We start from the raw sequence: 22,322 nt of genomic DNA on the forward strand, positions 1-22,322 counted from the left end.
ATAATCACCTCCCTAACCTTCCACCTCCTAACGCCACCGCCTTGGGGTCAGATTTTCAACCTATGCACTTCAGGGGAGACAAACATTCAGTCCACTGCAGTGGGGAAATGACTTCCCACAGGTCACATGGGACCCAGTTCTCCCGCTACGCCATTTGCCATGTTTATGCAAATCAAAGGCCCAGCGCTCTTTGTACCATCAGGCACCGCATAGCGGTGTTTTGGTGAATGACCATAAGGTCCCATAAGGTTATAATGGTGCCGAAAAATTCCTATTGCCTGGTGACATTGTAGCTGTTGTAATGTCATAGCACAGGCATTACTCACGTGCTTGTGGCGATGCTGGTGTAAACTGATCTACTGCACTGCCAATAGTATAAAAGTATAGCACATACAATTACAGTAGTGGGCTATACCATCTAGGTCTGAGTAAGTGCATTCGATGATGTTTGCACGACCACCAAATTCCCTAATGATGCATCTCTCAGAACATATCTCCATTGTTAAAGCGGCCCATGACCGTATATACATCACATACACATAGTACAGAATTTGAAAGGTGCATAAAAGGTAAGTTGTAAAACGTAAGGCTTTCTCCCACCTCTGTCCCCCCGGCATCTGGTTTCCCTCCCCATTGTTGACTCTTTCTCAAGTGAACATTTAGATGCAGTGTTTTTCTTTGTGGCACATCTCCTCCAGGACATAATCAGATGCAATATGAAAATTTGGACCAGAAACAATATGTATTTTATGTTTAAGTTCAGGGTCAGTACAGGAAACAAAAGGGGTTTGATATAGATAGATGATGCTTACAAAATCATTGGAAGAGCTGGAGGGGCAGGCTTTGAGGAAGTCTTCAGGAAGCTCCTAGAATACCTCCAGGAAGCTTCTAGAACACCTCCGCAAAAGCTGCTTCCAGGACAACTGAGTTCAAGAACCTACGCCTAACACCACCACCACTGCCATAACCAGAAAGCCCATGTGTGAACACTGGAACACACGGTTCAGCTGCTGCCTTCAACACAGTTGTTTTTTGACACCCCCAAAGCTGGAGATTGGGCACTGAAGTTCTGCCTCAGAAAAACACCGTTCAATACCTTCACAACCTAGCTTGCCAGCAGAAAAAGTCAAAGCATCAGGAAATAGCCTCCTTCTCATTTCCCCCTTCCAGATCTCACCAAGTACATCTGATTGAAGGAATCTAATTCATAGCGGAACTATAGCTGCAAGGGAGTCCGGGAAATGTAGTGCCTAGCCTGCACGCTAACGAGAGTGAGAAAGGCGGCTAAGGGCCTAACTGGCACAGCATTTTTTATTTTTCAACAGAAGCATATCTGTAGGTATTGGTTTATGCTTTCTGTTTCTTTTTGCTCTTTTACTAGTCTATTTCTTTCCATAAATCGTCTAGCAGAAGCTATGAATGGGCCTTCTACTTTCAAGAAGGATTTTGTAGTACTAGATAGGTCATACCTGGAAATTTGTATAAATTTTCAATGCGAACCTTCACTTTAATTTTCTTGCAGAATCCCATCCGTCATGACTGCCATCCGGCTCAGAGAATTTATTGACCGCCGCCCAACGATCCCACCCAGGTAATGTTCTTTCAGACGCCGACACTGTCCAGAGCTGCGGCAAGGCCAGTGGGCACCTGGAGCATTGGAATCGCTTAAGCCGCTGCTCTGTGATTGACAGACAACAGCTGCCACAGGGTTCTAGTGAAGTTTTGGGAGGTTTAGGAAAAGATATAAAAAATCCACACTTATGGCAAAATCCAAGCAAACAGACAACTCCACATCTCCAAAAGATCAGGACGATATTGGTTTTTGCTTGGGAAGGGCTTGAGCAAGAAGTCTGAGGAGCCCAAACCCAAACTTTAGAGGGCATCTCTTTACTCCACTTGGGATAAAACAAAGCACTGCCATGCTTCTGCCACATGGGAAGTCACTGCACAGACAGAAACCGTGCATGAGCTTCTTTGTGTCTCCAAGTTCACCGATGGCCCAAGGATAACAAGACCTAGACGTGTTTTATTGTGCTAAATTCACCTTGCTGTGGGAGACTGTGATGACCATTTATAAATCCTGACCTCACACTCCCCTTACTCCTGGTTATGGGACCCGTAGAAATTTAAAAGCTAGGAAATTGGGGCAGGAACCTTCACACAGCAAGTGACTTGGGGACCCTCCTCTTGAGATCCCATCTGCTTCATGGTTTTGAGCAAGCCTCATGTTTGTTTTGGTATTTAGTTATTTTTAACAATGTTTACTTTAACAAAGATAAGTCCTTTTTTTCCAGAAATTACTGAAGAAGGGGCGAGGGTAGGGTGCTTCGTTTCTAATACTTTAAGAGCCCTCTGTCAGAGCGAGGCCAGGGCCCTCCCTGCCCTCCCTGAAACCCAGGCGAGGAGGACACAGGCTGGAGAAAAACGAGACGTGTTCCCGTGTCTCCGATTTCTGTCTCCCCACAAGCATTCGGTCTTTCTATGTGCGTCTGAGATCTGTTTTGTCCACTGTTGGGTATATTTAACCGTGGTCTCATCTCCTGGAGAAAATGAAAACGAACTTCCCTTTGCTGCTGCTGCTGCTGCTGCTGCCTGGGGCTCAGTGGAACCAAGTCAGGCACTGGGCCTGGCCGGAGCCAGCCTGTAGGAAGCCTGAGGTTATGGGTAGAACACAGAGTGGCTGGTGCCAAGGTCCTAGGCTGGGCCGGGTTCTGTTCTCTGTGTTCACCCTCCAGAGCCCCAGAGGAAACCCACCATCTCCCAGTCACCCCTGCAGCTCTCCCTGGTCTATTTTATGTCCTCCCTGCCTTGGCAACAATAGTGGGTCCAATCCATCAGCAAGCTCCCCGATCCTGCCTCCAGGATACATCTCCCATGCGAATGCTTTCCGCCAGCTGCATCGCCACCACTCGATCCAGGCCCCCTTGGCCCTCCCCTGCCGATCTACACCGCCACCCTTGTCCTCCTACAATCCCTTCTCCAGATTGAGCATTGCGAAATGTAAATTGGATCAACGACCCCCACCCCCCAGACCTTGCGTAAAACCCTGCAGGCCTTGCATTTTGCATAAAATCCAAACTCATTGCCAAGGCTTTTTAAGCCTGACTTGAACGGTCCCTGCCCGTCTACAAAGCCCCATTGTCTGTCTTCCATTTCAATAAGCCGCACTCTTCCACGCCTCGGGGGTTTTGGACTTGTTCCTTCTCCCCGATCTGCTCAGCTAGCCCCCATCGCCCAGCAAGTCTTAGTTCTGTTGTCAGCTGCTCAGAGAGTTATTTAATGATCGCCCCGCTAGAGGAATTATTCTACCCACCTCCCCACCTTTGTGATTTTCCATCTCACGCCCTTCTGGGTTTGCTAAGAGAAACAGGGCCCAGTGGACCTTACGCAATTGAGTAATTTTGTTTATTCCCTGTTGGTCTCACCCGCTGGAGTAATAGTTAACATACAGCTCTGACTCTGTGGCAAGATTAAAGTAACTTGTTTAATCTTCACGACGATGGCGAGGTACAGATGAGGAGGTACAACTGAGACACAGAGCGATTAAGTGACTGTCCCACGATCCCAGGGCTAGTAAATTAAGTGACTGTCCCACGATCCCAGGGCTAGCCTCTGGGGCTCTGGAGGGTGAACACAGAGAACAGAACCCGGCCCAGCCTAGGACCTTGGCACCAGCCACTCTGTGTTCTACCCATAACCTCAGGCTTCCTACAGGCTGGCTCGGGCCAGGCCCAGTGCCTGACTTGGTTCCACTGATTGGCAGTCAGAGTATTTGAAGCCACTGGCCTGGCTCCAACATCTGTGCTCTCGAACCTGTACTTTATTACATCTTCTGGTTAGCTTCCCTACGACCTGTGACCTTAACCTCTGCCTAGCTGATCATCACACGCGGTAGGCCCTCTAGGCACGTTTGCTGAAAAAAAACGACAATGAACGAACCAATGAGAAAAATTATTCTGTCGTTTATTTCCGGTTTGGCCTCTCGGTGTCTGACGGTGCCTGCGACAGGCACACTGTTTTGCTGTTCCTTTAGCACAGATTTTATTCAATTCGTCCTTAAATGCCTGGAGGCGGGGCGGGGTCTATACTAGGGAAAACCGAAGGAATGACGAGCCAGTAGGGGCATCTAATAAAATGAAATATTAAATGGTTCACGAGTAGTAGTGATCACACAGAATTTTCATAATAAGAATTATATTAGATGTCGATGTCAACGAGTGCCATCCCCAAGCTACGGGCCTGTGGCTCAGGGGCAGGGTTGGGTGTTGTGTTGGTTTGTGGAGCCCAAAATTCTGCCAAAAAGATCACTTTGGGGGGAACACATTTCAGAAGAAAGAATATGTGTCAGGTTTGAATGCATTTTAAAAACCAACAGAAGCTGTCTCTAAGAGCCCCAAAGGTGGCTCAGTTTTCAGCTCATCTTGTTTAGAATAACAGCAACATCTAACAGCTAACCTTAGTCACCCAGTATGCTCACCAATGTCTAGTTGACTATCACGTAATCATCGGTGTAGATGATAGTATCACCCCCACTTTACTGAAGAGGAGATTGAGGCTCCTCTTCTTTGAGGAGATGCTATGGAGCCAGCAGAGCCTGGGAGATGGGGGCACAGGCACGGTGGTCCCCCATCTTCTGTAGTTCTCAGCTCACGTCCTCGCTAAGCTGCAGAGTCCCCCTGAGCCTCAGTTTCCCGCCTTGAGTGGAAAACAATGTTTATCATCACTGTACCCCTAGCACACCTCAAACACGTCAGCGTATTTGCTTTATTGAATTGAACAAATGTGTTAAGTATTGAATGAAGACATAAGTGTTTGTTTCATCAGATCGAAAGCAGCTTCCAACTAACACTGCCATGTATTTCTTTTCCTATTTCTTCTGTGCACATCTACTTCTTGTCTGCCCGTAAGTGAGAGAATCACGGAATTCACACAGATAGCACTGAACTATTCTGAACAAAGTAATCATTCACACATATAGATGACTCTGGGTGTGCCATGGAGTTTAGAGACTTGGGTTTGACCCATGGCTCTGGCATTTATTGTCTAGGTGATATTTAGAAAGCCACTTAACCTCTCTGAGCTTCAGTGTCCTTGTCTAGAATGAGGTATTGATATTTACCTGGCAAGGTGACCATGAGAATTAGATAAAATCATCTCAGCAAAGACACTTGGTAAAGCAGGAGGCACAGACAAACAGAGAATTGCATAGTCACAGTAACACAGCTACCTCGGGCCACGGGGCCAGGCTCTTGGGGACAAACATTCTTGACCTCCCCTGCGTATATTTTATTTTGTCTGTGGTTTAGCCCAGATTCTACTCCGGTTACATTCACCCTCTCAGGGGACAAGTTTTCTCTTGTCTGGACTGAACACGTCACCTCAAAGAGCTAAGCTATCTGGGACTGGTAAATAACGTATGGTGAAATCAGACACAGGTGGACTCTTTCTCCCACCCAGGGAGAAGAAAAGGGCTTTCTATAGCCGATTCGAGAACACTGAAAGCCAGATCAGTCAGATGGGTCTGCGTAGAGTCCCCAACAGGACCTCCAGGCCAGGTCTGGGGAGCCAGCACCCACTTCCTTGGTCGTCCATTGGTTTTGCCCCACCCCCTGCCCCTGACATACCAGGCTAGGCATTTCCCTTTAGGAAGTAAAAATGCTCCTCCAAAAACTGATGTTTTAACCCGTTAACTGGGAGCTATCTTTGGTTCGAGGCGAAGACCACATCAGCGAGGTTGCACAGCCAACCCAAAGAGTTGGAGGCAAAGTGTGCCGTTCATCACTCCCCAAACCTCTCTGCTTCTCCCTCCCTGCTCCAGCTCTCTCTGCCCCTCATCCACCTGCTTACAACACTTCTCCATTCTCTCCTCCGCCCAGCCAAAACCTGCCAAGAGACACTCCCAAGGGCCTGAGGGCGGGACGTGTTACCTGGTGCTGGTGAAGGGCTTCTCCGTTCTCAAAACAGCTATTACAGACTGCGCCTAAGGAGGAGCACCTAGGTCACTGCCTGTATTCACAGGTGTTTGTTGTGTGCACGCTAACGAAAAGTTCACGGTCAAAACACAGCCTCCTGCAAACAGCGCGGCAAGTGCGAGAAACCGGTGTCCTTCTGGAACACCGACTGGAGTCTAACAAACTGTGACGTGGCCTTGGGGTAATCATTTCCAAGGTTACGCTTCGGAAACTGGATGGGCGCCTAAGAAAGCTGGGTCTCCCGCTCCCACGCATTCACGAGTGTCATTTGTTCCCTAGTATCTCGCCAAGTCCTCTCACTTCTTAAGACTTAATCCCTCACTGTTATTTACTATCTGGGGCTCAGTCGTTTCGTTCCAGCCACTGGGCAGGCCCAGACAGCTTGTGTTTCCTTCTGAAAATCAGAGCTCCCTGAGGTCCCGTTTGCACACACAGACAGACACCACCACTACCACCCCCCACCCCGCCGCCCCCCGCTCACAGCGCTTGCTTTTCATACTAGTTCAACAGCGAGGTCCCCACTGCCCCCCATACACTCCACTCTGACCCCAAGTCTGTCCAAGTCTTGGGATCACCTGGAACGGATGCAGGACAGAGCACATTCCCCCGAGTGGGCCTGCACCGAGAGAGACAGAGAGACAGAGAGACAGAGAGAGAAGAGAGAAAGAGAGAGAGTTAGTTCTCGATTAAGCATAGGAAAGAATCCACACACACACCAGAGTTAGAGTGAAAAAGAAAGTTTATTAGAGACAGTGTGGTCTCCTCTCAGAGACAGAGAGCGAGAGAGCCCGAGAGAGACTCAGAGTGACAGAGACAATAGAGGGACCGAGAAAAAGACACTGAGAGGGACACCGAGAGGGACCCCAAGTGCTTGGGGAATTCAGCTTACATGTCATTCTTAGCGTCCGTCCGGGAATTGCAGTGTAAAGACTTCGTTTACCTGTTTCCCTTTGATGGTAGGGGTACGCAGCGTGAAGGGATAAGCGGGTATAGCATAAAAAGGTAAGAATCTGCCGTGCAGGGCCTGCTGGCAATTCCCAGCCTTTGATCCATAGGATCCCCCATGGTTTTTAGAATAAACGACTGTGTTTGTTTTGTGTAGGATGCGACTTAAAGACTCTGCTTTCCTGTTTTCCCTTCACAGTTTGGTTAAAGGGTTTGTCAGTAATCTCAGCAAAAATCTTCCTTTGTTCTGCGGGGTTCCTCATGTCGGGCCATCGGGCTGATCAACATATTGCAGTCTCTGAATATAGCTTGATTTAGCTTTTTAGTTCTCTTGCCTCCTCCCCATATTAGAATTTCTTCCCCATCCTATTTGCCTGCCTAAACCCTAGATACCCCTCTCTCTTCTTGACCCACTGGGCTTTGATTCAGATCATGATTTCAGCTCATAAAGAGCATTTTGAGGACAAGAACTGCTTCTGTGTCAGCTAGAACCTGGCAAGGTGCAGGTTACACTCAGTAAATGCTGGTTTGGCCGGAGGCATATTTTAAGTTTCTAATTCTTCATCCAACACATATTTGGCAAGCTACTTCATGCTAAACTATGTGCTACTTTCTACTGACTCTCTTATGGCACCCACTGAGTGCTCAGAATTTGTAGAAGGTCTTGAAAGTCACACCCATGTCACAAACTCTATGAAGTCATCCTTCCAACAAAGGTTCCTGTCCTGTGTCTCCTCTTCTGGGGAATGGCCACGTTCCTCTCAATGCCCAAAGCCTAAGCTGGACATTACAGCACATAGCTCAGAGCTTCACCACGTCCCACACAAATTACTACAATCACCTCCTAACCAGTCTTTGTACTTCTAGTCAGATTGTCCTCAAATTTGTTTTTCACACTGCGAAATCTTTCTAAAATAAAAACTACATTACATCATTAATCTTCTTTAAAATCCCACAAAGATTCCCTGTCATCTACGTCAGGGTTCTCAACCTTTCAGATGCAACGCTTCCCCTTTTGATAACGAATATCTTGTAATGTCCCTACTAATAAATTCTGTAAATAACAGAATCCGACGACACATAATTTTAAAATATCAATATAATGCTGTAACTAGAATTTAAAAGGAAAAGTAATTTATTATAAAATAAGATGTATTTCAAAATACGAGGTCTGGTTACCACTACCCCCATGGCCTCGTCTCCCCAACTGTTCCAGCCGTGTACACCCATCTCCCCTTCACTCCCAGAAGCACTTGCTCCCTTTCTCCACCTCACTCACACCTGTTTGTGCTTCAAACCTGCCTGCCCCGCAGCCTCCCAGACAGGACTAGAGTCCCTACATCAGGCTTACAAGCACCTTGCGCTGGGACGTCATGGTGCTTCTTCATTTTTAGCCCCTATGGAGTTAATTATCAATTTTTTCCCAAAAAAAATTATTGTTAGAGTTTATAAATATAGCAAAAGTAGAACAAATAATATAAGAAACCCCCACTTACCAATTCCCACTTTTCAACAATTACCAACATTCACCCCACTGGTGCTACCTATTCTTTTATTTTTTTTTTTCCTGATATTTTGAAACTCATACTTGACATGTCAAGTATTTCCCTCATGAATCCTGAAAACAAAGACACTCCAGTCAAGCAAGTCCGAGGGTTTTAGGAACTCTGTGCTGGGAAATAGGGACAAAGACCAAATACGTTTCCTATTATACCACGATTGGTACCTACTCGTCTACGAAGAACTGATTGGAATAATTGCTTTTTTTTTTCACCCCTGGCTTTCTTCGCTAGGACGTTCATTGCTCATCAAGGAAAGGACCTCCGTGGATATTACCCTGGGCAGCTGGCAAGAGTCCACTGTGATTATAGTGTGAAGCGTTCCCCCAGGTGAGATGCCTGCCCAATCTTAATTTTCAAAAATTATACCGAAGTTAGAACGATACATTTTTAAAAAACAGGAATCACATTTTGTAATAATGATTATAATTTAACGATAATAATTGTTATTATTTAATGAATAGAAAAAGTTTACAAAGAAATGCGCCAAAGCGTTAATGATGGTTTTTTATGATTTTTCAGATTAGTGTTATTTGTATTTTATTTTTTCTTTTTCTCTATTTTCTAGATTTTCTCTGATGAACATATATTACTTTATAATCAGCAATAAATAAAAAATTTTTTAAATATCAGCTAAGAAATTTAAACACCGTGAGTTTAGCTTTTCAACTTGGTAAAATAATTTAACCTTCCTAAGTCTCAGTTCCCTTCTCAGTAAAATTACAAATTTGGCCTAAATGACTTCTGCCTTTCTGGATGTGATTTTAACAGAAAAAAAAAGAAAAGAAAACAGGCACTTTGATGTTATAGTCTAGATTTAAGAGACTGGAAACCATAATAGTTAAAAGCAGCAATTTGAGTAACTTATGAAATGTTTGATCTTGGGCAATTATCATACCTTCTCTGAGTGTCAGTTTATCTATTAAATAAAATAATTGATGTAAAATTCCAGAGCATAGTAAGCATTCAAAATATGATTGCTATTATGTTGAACTCATCATCTGGTATATTTTACAAATGTCTCTTTTTCTCTTAATTGCTTTTGGTATAGTCAACTCCTAATTATCCTCCATACAAAGACAAGGGAAACATGGCACCTATAAAACAGCACAGAGTCTAAACTTAATAGATGATCAAACTGGAAGTGGTTTTAGAAGTCATTGTGATCCAATCAGACGAATAAGACGGTGCCCAGAGACGTGACGTGTCTTGCCTGAGGCACAGTTGGTGGGTGTAAAAGCTGGGACTTGAATCTACCCATAATTTCTGATTCTCAGTTCAAGGCCCTTTGTTCTAACTCAGACACATGCTTATATTAAACTCTCGTTAGGACTATGTCCTCTGCCAGAGGGTAGACGAGAAAGGAAGCAACCGACCCCCACTGTTAGAGGGGCTCCTGCCAGCTCCACCGGGAAGTCTCCACGTGTGTCCTGCAGACTCTGGCAATTCCCCCAAACCCAACACCTTGCACCCAAATGTCGGTCCTCCTACCACAGGATGACTCAGGCCAAGGGAACCTTGACCATACTTGACTCTGACAAGACTTCTGCCTGCCTAATATTAGCCTTAAGGGAAAACTTAGTACAAATGTCAAGTGGTGACTTTATTACACTTCTAGTTAAGAATGAAAAGAAGGAAAAAAAAGACAAAAATAAAAACGGCTTACCTTCCCCAGTATATTACTCTACCGACTTGATATTTTCAGTATTAGATCTGTCCTCTGAGTGAAAATCTTGTTTTCAGAAGGACACGGATGTATTACTTGAAAATGGAGAACATTCTGGTTCCATAAAAACACTCAAAAATAGAGCGGGCTGACGATCTCGGGGCAATCACAAAGATTTGGTTCGGAAGCCAGAGCTGTCAGTGGCACAGAAGACTAGACTGACAGTGACAGTCACACAGAATCCAAACTCACAAGACACTGACATGTTCGCCAGATAACTGTTTTGACTGGCAGTGGGAGACATGCTTTTGTAAGGGAAAGGCATACTCCTGCCTACCGTTTCAGGCACCCACTTGATAGGACCAAGTACCTGTTGAGCATGAAATAAGAGCAAGTAGAGGTGGGTGGAAATTCTTGGTGCTTCTCCATGCCTCTCCACAACAGAGCTCCCCTCCGCCCACCCAGCATCTCTCCCCTGCCCAGCCCTGCAGACACGTGGTCAGATTCCTGCTCTTGCCTGTTCTGAAGTTGAGACAGAGCCACTCCATTTCCGCTTACACACTTTCTCTTTAAAGAAGGCACATTACAACCAAGTTTATACCCAAGTATGTAAACATAATGCGTTATGACTAAGCAGCTTCAGTCACCTTGTTTAAGTGAGATTAACCATGGCGATACAATCAAGTCAGACTATATCCTACTACTAAATGACTGGATTCAGACGTTCCTAAATCTCACCCAACAATTAATATTTTTTTACATCTACAGCAGCTCACCTCATCTATTTTATAGTTTAAAAACATACATGTTTATTAGAACATTTAGAAAACATTGATAATAAAAAAAATTTTAATGGAAATTTTCAATAATCTCATTACCCAGAGATAGATAATAATGCAGAATCTTCCAACTCTACACAAAATAGGCTGGAGTGGTATTTTGAAACCCTTTTTTCCAGTTTTATTGAGATACAGCTGACATATAACATTGTATTAGTTTGAGATATATAACATAATAATTCGATATATGCACTGTAATAAGTTTAGTTAATATCCATCACCTCATATAGTTATAATTCTTTTCTTGTGGTTAGAACTTTAAGATCTGCTCTTTTAGCAACTTCAAAATATACAATACAGTATCTTTAACTATAATCACCATGCAGTACATTGCATTTCCAGAACTCATTTATCTTATAACTGGAAGTTTATATCTGTTGACTACATTTACCTATTGCCCCCAACCCCCAACCCCCCACCTCTGGCAACCACAATTCTGTTCTCTGTTTCTATGACTTTAAATTTTTTAGATTCTACATAAGTGCAATCAAATTTGTATTTCTCTGTATGACTTATCTCACTTAGCATAATGCCCTCAATGTCCATCTGTGTTGTCACAATTGGTAGAATTTCCTTTTTTTTTTTTTTTGGATGAATAGTATCCCATTGTATGTATGTATATGTATATGTATGTATGTGCATGTGTGTGTATGTGTGTGTATGTGGATGCATTTGCTACATCTTCTTTATCCATTCATCTATCGATGAACACTTAGGTTATTTCTATGTCTCAACTATTGTAAGTAATGCTGCCATGAATAGGAGGTGCAACTATCTCTTTGAGATAGTGATTTTGTTTCCTTTGGATATGTACCCAAAAGTAGAATTGCTGGATCATATGATAATTCTATTTTTAATTGTTTTAGGACCATCCGTGCTGTTTTCCATAGTGGCTACACCAGTTTACATTTCCACCAACAGTGCTCAAGGGTTCCCTTTTCTCCACATCCTCTCCAACACTTGATAGCTCATCTTTTTGATAACATTCTAACAGGTGTGAAGTGATATCTTATTGTGGTTTCGATTTGCATTTCCTTGACTATTACTGATGCTGACCACCTTTTCATGTATGTGTTGGCTAGCAATCCATATGTCTTCAGATATATAATTAGCAATTTTTTTCTCACATTTATAGGTTGACTTTTTATTTTGCTGATGGTTTCTTTTGCTATGAAGAAGCTTTTTAGTCTGCTGTAGTCCCATTTGTTTATTTTTGCTTTTGTTGCCCTAGCTTTTGGTATCAAATCCACAACAATCACTGACAAGACCAATGTCAAGAAACTTACTTCTTTCCTTTTTGTCAGGATTTTTATGGTTTCAAGTCTTATGATGTTCTAGTCTTTAACCCATTTTGAATTAATTTTTGTATATGGTATAAGACAGAGCTCCAGTTTCATTGTTTTGCATGTGGCTCTTCAGTGTTCCCAACACTGAGGAGGCTACTGAAGAGACCATCCTTTTCCCGCTGTGTATTTTTGGTTCCTTTGTCATAAATTAATTAACCATATATACATGGGTTTATTTCTGGACTCACTGTTCCGTTCCATTGTTCTATGTGTCTGTTTTTATGACAATAGCATACTGTTTTGATTATGATAGTTTTTTAATGTAGTTCAAAATCAGGAAATGTGATGTCTCCAGTTTTGTTCTTTTTTCTCAAGATTACTTTGGCTATTTGGGGTCTTTCATGGTTTCAGACAAATTTTAGGATTGTTCTATTTCTGTGAAAAATGGCAATGGAATTTTAATAGAAATTTCGTTGAATATGTAGATTGCTTCGACAGTATGGACATTTTAACAACGATAATTCTTCCAGTCCACAAATACAGAATACCTTTGCATTTATTTGTGTCTCCTTTAATTTCTGTTATCAATGTCTCATAGTTTTCAGGGTACAGGACCTTTTCCTCTTTGATTAAATTTACTACTAGATATTTTATTGTTTTGATGCAATCGTAAATAGGAATTTCTTAATTTTTCTTTCCAATAATTCATTATTAATGTATCAAAATGCAACATGTTTTTGTATATTTTGTGTCCTGAAACTTTACTGAATTCATTTATTAGTTCTAAGTTTTTTTTGGTGGAGTCTTTAGAGTTTTCTATATATAAGATCATGGTATTGAAGATAGAGAGAGTTTTACTTCTTTCTTTCCTATTTAGATGCATTTTATTTCCTTTTTCTTGCCTAATTATTCTCACTAGGACTTTAGATACCATGATGAATAAAAGTGGTGAGAGCGAGCATTCTTGTCTCATTCCTAATCTTAGAAGAAAAGCTTTCAGCTTTTCATAATTGAGTATGAAATTAGCTGTGCACTTGTCTTATATGGCCTTTATATATGTTGAAGTACATTCCCTCTATACCCACCTTGTTCAAAGTTTTTATCACAAATGAGTATGGAATTTTGTCAATTGTTTTTTCTGCATCTATTAAGATGATCATATGATTTCGTATCCTTCCTTTTATTACTGTGATATTGATTGCTTTGTGGGTATTGAACCATCCTTGCATCCATGAAATAAATCCCACTCGACCACGATGTGTGATTCTTTTAATGTATTGTTGAATTCAATTTGGTAATATTTTGTTGATCGAAACTGGGCTTTTTTTGGTTTTTTTGTTGTTTTTTTTTTTTTGCATAACATCTTTATTGAAAAAACTCACATACCATACAATTTAAAGTGTACAATTCAATTGAAATTGAAACTTATGTTTAAACTTAACATATTGTGGGCTTTTTTCCTGTCTTTAAAATTATAATTCTATAGCATCACTTTTAATAGCGCCTGGGTATTCCTGTATATGTCTGTATTGCTGTCTAAATAGTTTCATATTTTTTTCACATGAAGGTTGTTTCCACTCTTTTTATTATGAAAATACTTTGATGAGCATTCTTAGAGTTAAGTCTTTGTTAACTTCCTTAATTTCTGGAATCTCTGGGACAAAATAGATGCACATTTTGAAGGTAATAATACCTATCAGTAGTGTTTTCAGAGAAATTGCTCCAGTGAATATATGCCCCATTTCACCATTACGTTTCAATGCTTCTTTACTTTTACCTTCATCTGAGTGGAGGTACAGGATGGCTATTGCTGATTTCAGGTTCATCAAACACCAAATGCATCATAGTGGTTAGGCTAGTCAAAAGAAAGCATCGGTTCCCTGAGGGTACCAAGAACTCACAAAAAATTACAAAGGGAAAAAAAAAGGAAGATCTGGCACACGGGAAGTAGCCATGTTTGAGTAGATCCAGTGGAAGTTCTGATGCAGGCCACCTTCTGTGACCTGTGATTGAAACAGGAGGAGGAATGCAAAGGGAAGAACAGGGGACTGGTATCCCCGAGCCATCTACTGACAGCTTTGTTAAGGTTGGCCTTAGAGATATGGTGTCTTGCCAATACTATCTTAATTGAAATCCACTTCTATTGAATGGATTTCAGCTGATGAGAAAATGAAATGCTTGTCTTCTACTGGGTGTTCAGCAAGCTGTTTCTATTTTCATTTAGATCTCTCATAGACTTGTCAATTCCATCTGAGAGAAAAAGTCAGTACCAGCCTCAATTAGACCAACAAACTCTCATTCGATATATTTGTTTTCGAAGATATTCAAAGCCTGCTGAATCATGGTATAAAGAAACCACCTACCAAAGAGACTATTCCCTGCCATTTTACAGGATTGGTAAGTCAGCTACACTGCTCTTACCCTCTGAGCTCAACCTCGCCTGGGCCACAGATAAGCATCTCCCATGGGTTTGCCATCTCAGCTATTATATCGGGGACCTGCCGAGTTGTAGGGACGGGTGTGTGTGTGCGTCTAGGTGCAGGAAGAATTCAGAGAGCTGCCCTCAGGTCTGCTTTCTCCTTCCCTTCTTCCCTAGCTCCCTGTATAGGACACCTCAAGGATGACAATGCGTAAGTGTCCTTGCTAGAAAGCAGGCTCAAGTCTGATCACACCCTTTGTCACATACTGTTGAGAAAAAAATTTTTCCTCATTCTCTCATTTTAAATGGCTTTATGCCAGTTATTTAACATTCGGGAGCATTTTTCAAAAATTCTCAATTTCTCATGTAGTATTTCTCTATGTGGCAGCATGCGCAAGAGTGCGAAGGAGCGGGCACCTCCACAGATAGGACCCTGGGGGGCACACAGCCACCAAGTTAAACACGACCTACGTTCTGTTGTCACCGATGCTTTTTATTTTAGTGAGTAGGATGAATTACTTCATTGATACACTTTCTAAATGAGTGAACCCCACCATTTTGGGGGCTCTTATACTGAGGCAGGCACACATTTTGTCCTCATAACAGCTTTCTTGAGTTAAGTGCTATGACTGTCCTGATTTTCCGGTGGGGGAGATCAAGCTGCAGTTAGTTAATGAGCTAGCCCCAAATCACACGGCAGTAGTCAGGAGAAGCAGAATTCAGACCCAGGCCATTTCAGACCCAGAATTCAGGCACAGGCCATGCTCTATGCTTGACATTTAAGCTATACTGCCTGTGTCCCAGTCCCAGCTGAGTGTCATCTGTCCTACTATTTAGTTAATAGTTTTCTTTAAAGGGAATCACTTGTAGAAGGACGAGGGCAGAGTGGTGGCTTGGGAAAGATCTCCTTCTTTTCTCCTTTGAGGAAAGACCTCAGTGCAGATGAATATCAGGGCAGGGCTGAGACTCAGGTCCCAGAGGAACAGCAAACAACACAGTCAGGAAGAGTGGGAACCGGACAGGACCAGGCAGACCTCGGGAGAACTGACCCAGGGATAAGGGTGGCAATAGATGAAGCTGGGATGAGGCCAAAGATTGACAGCAGGAGCTTGGGGTAAGAGGTTACAAGCAAAGCCAAAGCCGGTTTCTGAGCCGCGAGAGGAGAGAGGAGAGAGGCGTCTGAGAGAGGAGGGCGCTGAGGGAAGGGGGAGGAGCTAAAGCCGGTTTCTGAGCCGCGAGAGGAGGTAGGAGTCTGAGAGAGGAGGGCGCTGAGGGAAGGGGGAGGAGGCTGGGCACTGCAGTGAGGTCGTTTAGGGAGGGAGGTGCAGGGAGGGAGTGCAGGGTGGTAGAAGATGGAGTCCCACAAGAGGCCTTGGGTGGCTTATGTTAGAGGAAGCCAGGGTGGGGTGAGGGCATAGGTCAGGGCTGGACTTCGGGTGAGGCTGCCAGGGACTGAGGAGGGGTTAGAAAGGAGAGGCGATCGGGAAGAGTGGGTGGAGCACCTGTCCCCACAGAACTGGCTCAGCAGTCTGCCCTTCCAGACTGACCAAGTGCGAAATCCGTTTCCTTTAAAAGAAGGACTCTCGGGGGCCTCTAGTCTCCAAAGTGACGGTAAACCAGACCTTTCTTACGATTCCTCTGCTTATTTTAGAAGACGATTTCTAATTCTTTCCAAACCTATAGAAGCAGGTGAATGTTTAGCAAAGCAGTTAAATATTGACCATCATCCACTATGTTCCCGGCACATGGGCCACGTGCCATGGGAGGAGGTGATATGAGGTCCAGGCTATGGTCTCGGCCACAGGGAGCTCGCGACCTAATTGACCTATCAGAAGATGGTTAAGCACCGAGTGGAGGAGCAGAATCTGCAAGATCAGGTCCCTGGGGCCTAGGACGGCTAGGACAGCAGCACCCACAGCTGGGGAGCTGAGCCGGGCCTTGATGGACAAGATCTGCACAGCGGAGGACAAGCAGCAGGCCACCGCAGATGGGGACACTGCAGTCAAGGGCACTGGGTGGGAATGAAGACGGTGAGCTGTGCGGGGCACGGGAGAGCAGCGAGGACTCCAGCGACGAGGACACTGGCCGGACTGGGCAAGGCGGAGGGAGGAGGTGGGACATAAAGTGTGATGGGCGGAGCAGGAGACGACGCCTGAGATGACGAGGCGCTGGGGAGTTGGGAAAGCTGAGTTTGGACAGTCGGAGACATTCTAGGAGCAGAGCCGAGGGAGTGACCCCGTCGGCCGCGGAGGATGGCAGGCTGCGAGTCTGCTCGGAATGGGGTGAGGAAGGCGCGAATTCGGGCAAGGAAAGCAGCGGGACCCTGTGGCAGTGGCGCAGGACAGAGCACTTCGAAGTGAAGCTTTTCTTGTGCCCCTGGAAAGCGGAGATTTGACAAACTCTTCATTTTAGGATAGTTGTTAGGATTTAAAATAACTATCAGGAGCCCAGAATTGTGCCCAGCAACATAGTCATACCTGTGTGTACACCACTCATAACTGCGATGAGCCTGAAGAGTCACCAGGAAGTGGGTATTATTATTAACTCCCTCTAGCAGAAGAGGAAATGGAGGTTTAGACACGAGGAAACCTACTCGAGCAAGCAGTTGGCAAGTCAGTCTAGGTCATATCCAGATATGTCACACACCCAACCCTTGCTCTTAACTTTGAACCGAGGAGGTTTCATGGGACATGGGAATCTGACTCATTTGGCGTAGCATTTGGAGGGAGAGAGGACAATATTAATATGGAATTCATAGGAGTGAAATTACAACTGCTGGCGCCTCTGATAGAAGTAACGATTTTAGACAGAGGAGGAGGCAAGTGGGATCTGTATACAACTGAAAACTGGAAAGTGCGGGCCAAGCAATACAAGACCAGGAACGGGTTAGATAGTCCTCTACTTATTGACACCTGACCGACTGAAGACACGATTTATGTCGAAATAGTCATTGCTCCATTCGCTGAATTCTTGATTGAGTGTATATGAGTTACCTATTACAGAATAAGAAATCATTCTAAAAACTAGTGACTTCAAACATCAGTCATGATGATTTTTATCTCTTGGTTTCTGTGGGTTAGGATTTCGAGGGCTGCTCAGGGCAGTTGTGGCTCAGGGTCTCTCAGTGTCAGTGAGGTGTCACTGAGGGCTGCATCATCTGAAGGCCTGAGCGGGGCTGAAGGATCCACCCCCAAGGTGGGTCAGTCACATAGTTGTCAAGCATGACAACTCACGTAGTTGTCACTCACATACTGGCTGGTGACTGGGGTCTCAGTTCCTTTTTCGGTGGGCCTCCCCATGAGGCTGCCAAGTGTCCTGATGGCATGGTAGTTAGCTTCCCCTGGAATGAGCAATTCGAGATGAGGGTAAAAACTGCAATGCTTTTTATGACCTAAGCTCCACAGTCATACACTGTCACTTCTGATATATCCTATTAGTCACACACAGCCAGGCCTAAAGCACTGTGGGAGGGGATTACACAAAGCATGGATACGGGGGGGTGAGGATCATTGGGGTCCATCATGGGAACTGGCAACCATAAGAAGATGGAGCACCCATTGTGAACTAAACACTATGATGTCTATAGGGAATACAGGAACCAGGAAAGATAAGATAACTGTGTCTTGGAGCTGACATTCTGGTGGGGGATCTTGAGCATAATCAAGCACATTTTTTAAAAAAATTATAGATTGTAGTCGTGCTACACGGGAAAAAAGCAGGGTGATGAGTGTAGCTAAGGGAGATTACTTTTAATAGCGCAGTCAGGGAGAACCTCTACACAGTTTCAGCTGAGCCCAGGAGAATAAGAATGAGCCACGTAAGACCGTTTCAGGCAAAAGGAACAGCAAGTGTAAAAGCTTGAAAGCTTAGAAAGGGCTCAGAATGTTTGAGAAGCAGAAAGGGGACCAGCGTAGTTTGGTGGGCGTCAGCGAGAGAGAAAGCGGTAAGATGTTTGGATTCTGTTCTAAGAGCAATGGGAAGACTTGGAAGGACTTTGAAGAAGAACGACATATCATTTTTACTTTAAAAATGTCACTGGCTGCTGTTTAAACCAGAGATGGCAGTAGCTGGGACCTGCGGGGAAGATGAGAAGGAGTAAATGGATTCCACAGGTATTTTGGAGGTGACATCAGTTGGACTTGGTGATAGATCTGATGTCGAGTGCATTTTCATTCATTGATCTGTATTCTTTCAGTAAATAATAAAAGCCTGCTTATATGCCAGTCAGTGTGCCAGGTTTTGGCGATACAATGCGAAGCAAAATAGACGCTAAATTTCTACATTCAAGGATCTTCGGTGGGGAAGCAGCATAGAAATAAGCATGACTATGCACCTGTCGCAAATGCTATGAAGCATGTGGCAAGTCAGAGGCGTCCCTGAGGCACGGAGTCAGGAAGAGCTTGCCAGAGAGCACGGCATGTGCAAAGGCCCTGTGAGAGGAGCAGACAGTCTGAGGAACTCAAAAAATAAACAGGTGCCGGAGCCCAGAAATCAGGAAGGGCAGAGCAGCGCGCGGCTGGAGAGCCAGCAAGAGCAGGGCTCTGCGGGCCATCGTCAGGTGCGGGCCTCTAGTCTGAGAAACCACTGAAAGATCTGAAGGAAGGCGAAGGCGACGTGATTAAAACTGCATTTTGAAAAGCTTATTCTAACTGTGGAGAAGAAAAGGCAGGCAGAGTGGGCAGTGGAGTGGAGTGGAGTGAAGGTTGAATGCGGGAGTCAGGAGGCAATTTGAGCGGTTAGGGCTGAAGGCTCTTAACCTCAGCCTCAACACTTAAAAAATTCACATGCCTAAGACGGACCCAGTACCAATGAAATCAGCATCTCCTGGCGAGGGGGAGGGCATCCCAGGCATTATTAATTTTTAAAGCTCCCAGACAGTTCCACTGAGCAGCCATGCTTAGGAGCCAGTGGCTTAGGCGACTGAGGGTAGTGGCAGCAGTAACGAGAATTAGGTGGATTTGAGAGACGCTTACGTGGCTATTATTTTGTAAGTGACAGTCAAGTCCGGCAAAAGGCTGATCAGCAGGAGACCTAAAAGAGAAATGCTACAAATCCCGGCATGGAAGGAAAAAGGAGCAGGGACTGAATTAAGCGTTTGTTTAAATCAAGAAGCTGACTTCTTGAAGGAATCTTCGGGCGAAGGGCTTGTCACAGAATACGATAAAGTAACGTTATGTTCTTTATCAAGGCATAGGGTTTTTTCATGTGACCTGTTTTTGACCAGTCTTTGTGATCAGATTTTAAGGACAAAGCATCTGTCTAGATTACCAATGATTTGCATTTCATGTTCAGTTCTTATTTCTTATTTGGGAATTGTTAAAGAACGGGTTAAATATAGATCATAATAGATCACGGTGATTGCTTAAGAAATTCTTCCTCAGTAAAATTCTTTCTCAGCACCTAGGGGTTCATTTATTTAGAAAACGTTTATTAAGCACTGACTATGTGCAAGACATATGTCAAAGTGATAATATTAAACAATATTAAGTCATTAAAGCATTTGGACTGCATGGGCTTCTTTAGCAAGTTGGTTAAATTTTCTCTGTGGTTCTCAAATACTACTTCATTTTATTTTTCAATGATGACTTTTAAAGAAGTCACCACCACAAATCCACATGAATGATCATTGCATTTTGTCAAATGGTAAGGAAATTTTTTTAAAAAATTATTTCATACATTTTTTCCACCCCCAAGTGTGTAGAGCATATTTCAGGCATGAGAGCATCCACTGTCTGCAGGCATATATCCTCACTAAGTGGAATGGCAGAAGGAATCCTCCAAAATCTGTCGTGTGTCCTCAGAACATTTATTGTGGAATTTATCTTGTTAGATGTATGATTCAGCTCCACTGTAACTCCTATAACAAGGATTCCTCACACTTTTAAACCACTTTAATGTATTTAACATGTTTCCTTGGAATACAGTGGAATCCTCCAGAAAGTCAAAGCTGCTACTTAATTCCATAATAAGCCGTGAGAAGTCATATGGTTACTGACTCCACACGGGATCACAATTAGAGTTTGAAATCTTCCACGGTGGCATGTCTAGTCATTCTCTTTGAGTTATTGAAATGTTCTCCATTCTTAGTATCAAGAAATGTTTATTTCTTTAAATACTATGGAAGTGCAGTGGAAAGTGGATAGAACCGTAAAAGCTTAGGGACTTCGGGGCCTGGTAATCCTCGGTCGAATGGGGCCTCCTCCTCTCACACGTCCTGCCAGATTAGGTAAATTAATTATCCCTTTGAGCCAGTGATAATACCAATAGGCCTCTGAGGGTTACTGTGAGTACTGGGATTAATGTAAGTAAAACACGTAATACAGTGCACAGCGCTGTACATAACAGAGTTTTGTTACGGTGCCGTCTGACACACTCTGGTCTTTGGTTCGTTAAGTGCAGATGCAATGATTGCTGTATTCAACTCTAGCCCTCCCTAAACTCTTATCCTTAGATCAGCAGAACCGTTAGTGATTGTAGACAAGAGGTCCTAAGACAGGACGGAACGCCACTGGGTGTAAACTTGGGGATCTTGTAGATTGATACGAAGATGTTCCAAAGTGGCCCACTTATAATGTAAGGCTTAAAAGGTTTGGGGGCGTCTAGAATTAAGATGTTAAAATGCAAAGTTATGTGATTCATTTCATTTTATTTACATTTTGATATAATTCGATGAGATGCCTCTTAATCAGAGATTAACCACAGAAATAACTTTTTGACTAAGTCCTTTTTTCCACATCTTTGAAATATTTTCCTTTGTCTTAAATCCCATAAATTATTTTTGTTATTGCACACAGTTGTTGTTGAAAGGACAGCCTGTTCAAATTTAGGAATGAATAGTCTTAAAATAGATCATTAATTTGTTTTAAATTTCAGATTCGGGCCAGATATCAGCCACAGTTTCATCGAATCCTAGACCGCTTTATTCACTGCCAGAGCTCTACTGCTGTGAAGCGAGGTGGTGTTGAAATAAAAGCTTTTAAACTAAGTAACTAGAGCATTTGAACAAAACTACGTTTGGCATTCATAGGTGACTCTTTGACTAAAGCAGTGATAACAGAGCTACTTTTAATTGAAGTATGTACCAGGGTGGCTGCAATCCTACAATATTTATATATTGCAAATTCTTTTCAGATTAAATTGGTCAGCCTAGGACAGGGACTCAAGGTCCGGCCTTAAGGGGACTTGTTATCTGTTCTTAGCCCCACTACCAGTTTTGTCGACGGTGCTGGTAAACCATCCTACATTTAGTTCAGTGATTATACATGGAACCAGGTGAGAATATCATTGCATCTGCTCGATAATTACATCAGTGATGGAAAAGAAAAGGAACCTGGAGATGCAGCCAAGGAAGAAAACTGCTGGCACCACGGACTCTGAAGGTGCCCTGGGTGCAGAGACCTAGAGACGGCATAGAGCTGCAGTGAGATGTAGGACTGGAAAAAAATGAATCGATCAAAAGTCTATACAGAGCAGTTTTACCATTCGTATCTTGGCAAGAAGAAAGCCTGACAACTAGGCATTGACTCCCGAAGCCAAAAGCTAGAAAGTCTTCTCTAAAGAAATGAAATGATCCTGAAGAAAAGACTCCTACACTCTGGCCCCGAGAAACTATACATCATACTGGTTGGTTTCCAAC

General features: G+C 43.6%; 1 protein-coding gene across 1 annotated transcript; it reads left to right on the forward strand.

The window, feature by feature from the left end:
- The first annotated feature begins 1,535 nt into the window (after positions 1–1,535).
- CUNH1orf100 (chromosome unknown C1orf100 homolog) lies at positions 1,536–21,651 on the forward strand. The gene is made up of 4 exons (XM_015591264.1): positions 1,536–1,591; positions 8,711–8,806; positions 14,492–14,664; positions 21,560–21,651. Exons 1-4 carry the CDS (start codon positions 1,536–1,538, stop codon positions 21,649–21,651), a joined length of 417 nt encoding a protein of 138 aa, XP_015446750.1.
- The last annotated feature ends 671 nt before the right edge of the window (positions 21,652–22,322 follow it).

Source organism: Pteropus alecto, unplaced genomic scaffold, assembly GCF_000325575.1.
Source record: "Pteropus alecto unplaced genomic scaffold, ASM32557v1 scaffold115, whole genome shotgun sequence".
Classification (NCBI taxonomy): Eukaryota; Metazoa; Chordata; class Mammalia; order Chiroptera; family Pteropodidae; genus Pteropus; species Pteropus alecto.

What these genes read in the sequence shown, in the direction of transcription:
- CUNH1orf100 (XM_015591264.1), top strand. Translation starts at nt 1,536, where the DNA reads ATGACTGCCATCCGGCTCAGAGAATTTATTGACCGCCGCCCAACGATC. An exon ending in CGCCCAACGATCCCACCCAG is followed by an intron (nt 1,592 to 8,710) that starts GTAATGTTCTTT and finishes TTTCTTCGCTAG; the next exon opens with GACGTTCATTGCTCATCAAG. An exon ending in CCTGCCATTTTACAGGATTG is followed by an intron (nt 14,665 to 21,559) that starts GTAAGTCAGCTA and finishes TTTAAATTTCAG; the next exon opens with ATTCGGGCCAGATATCAGCC.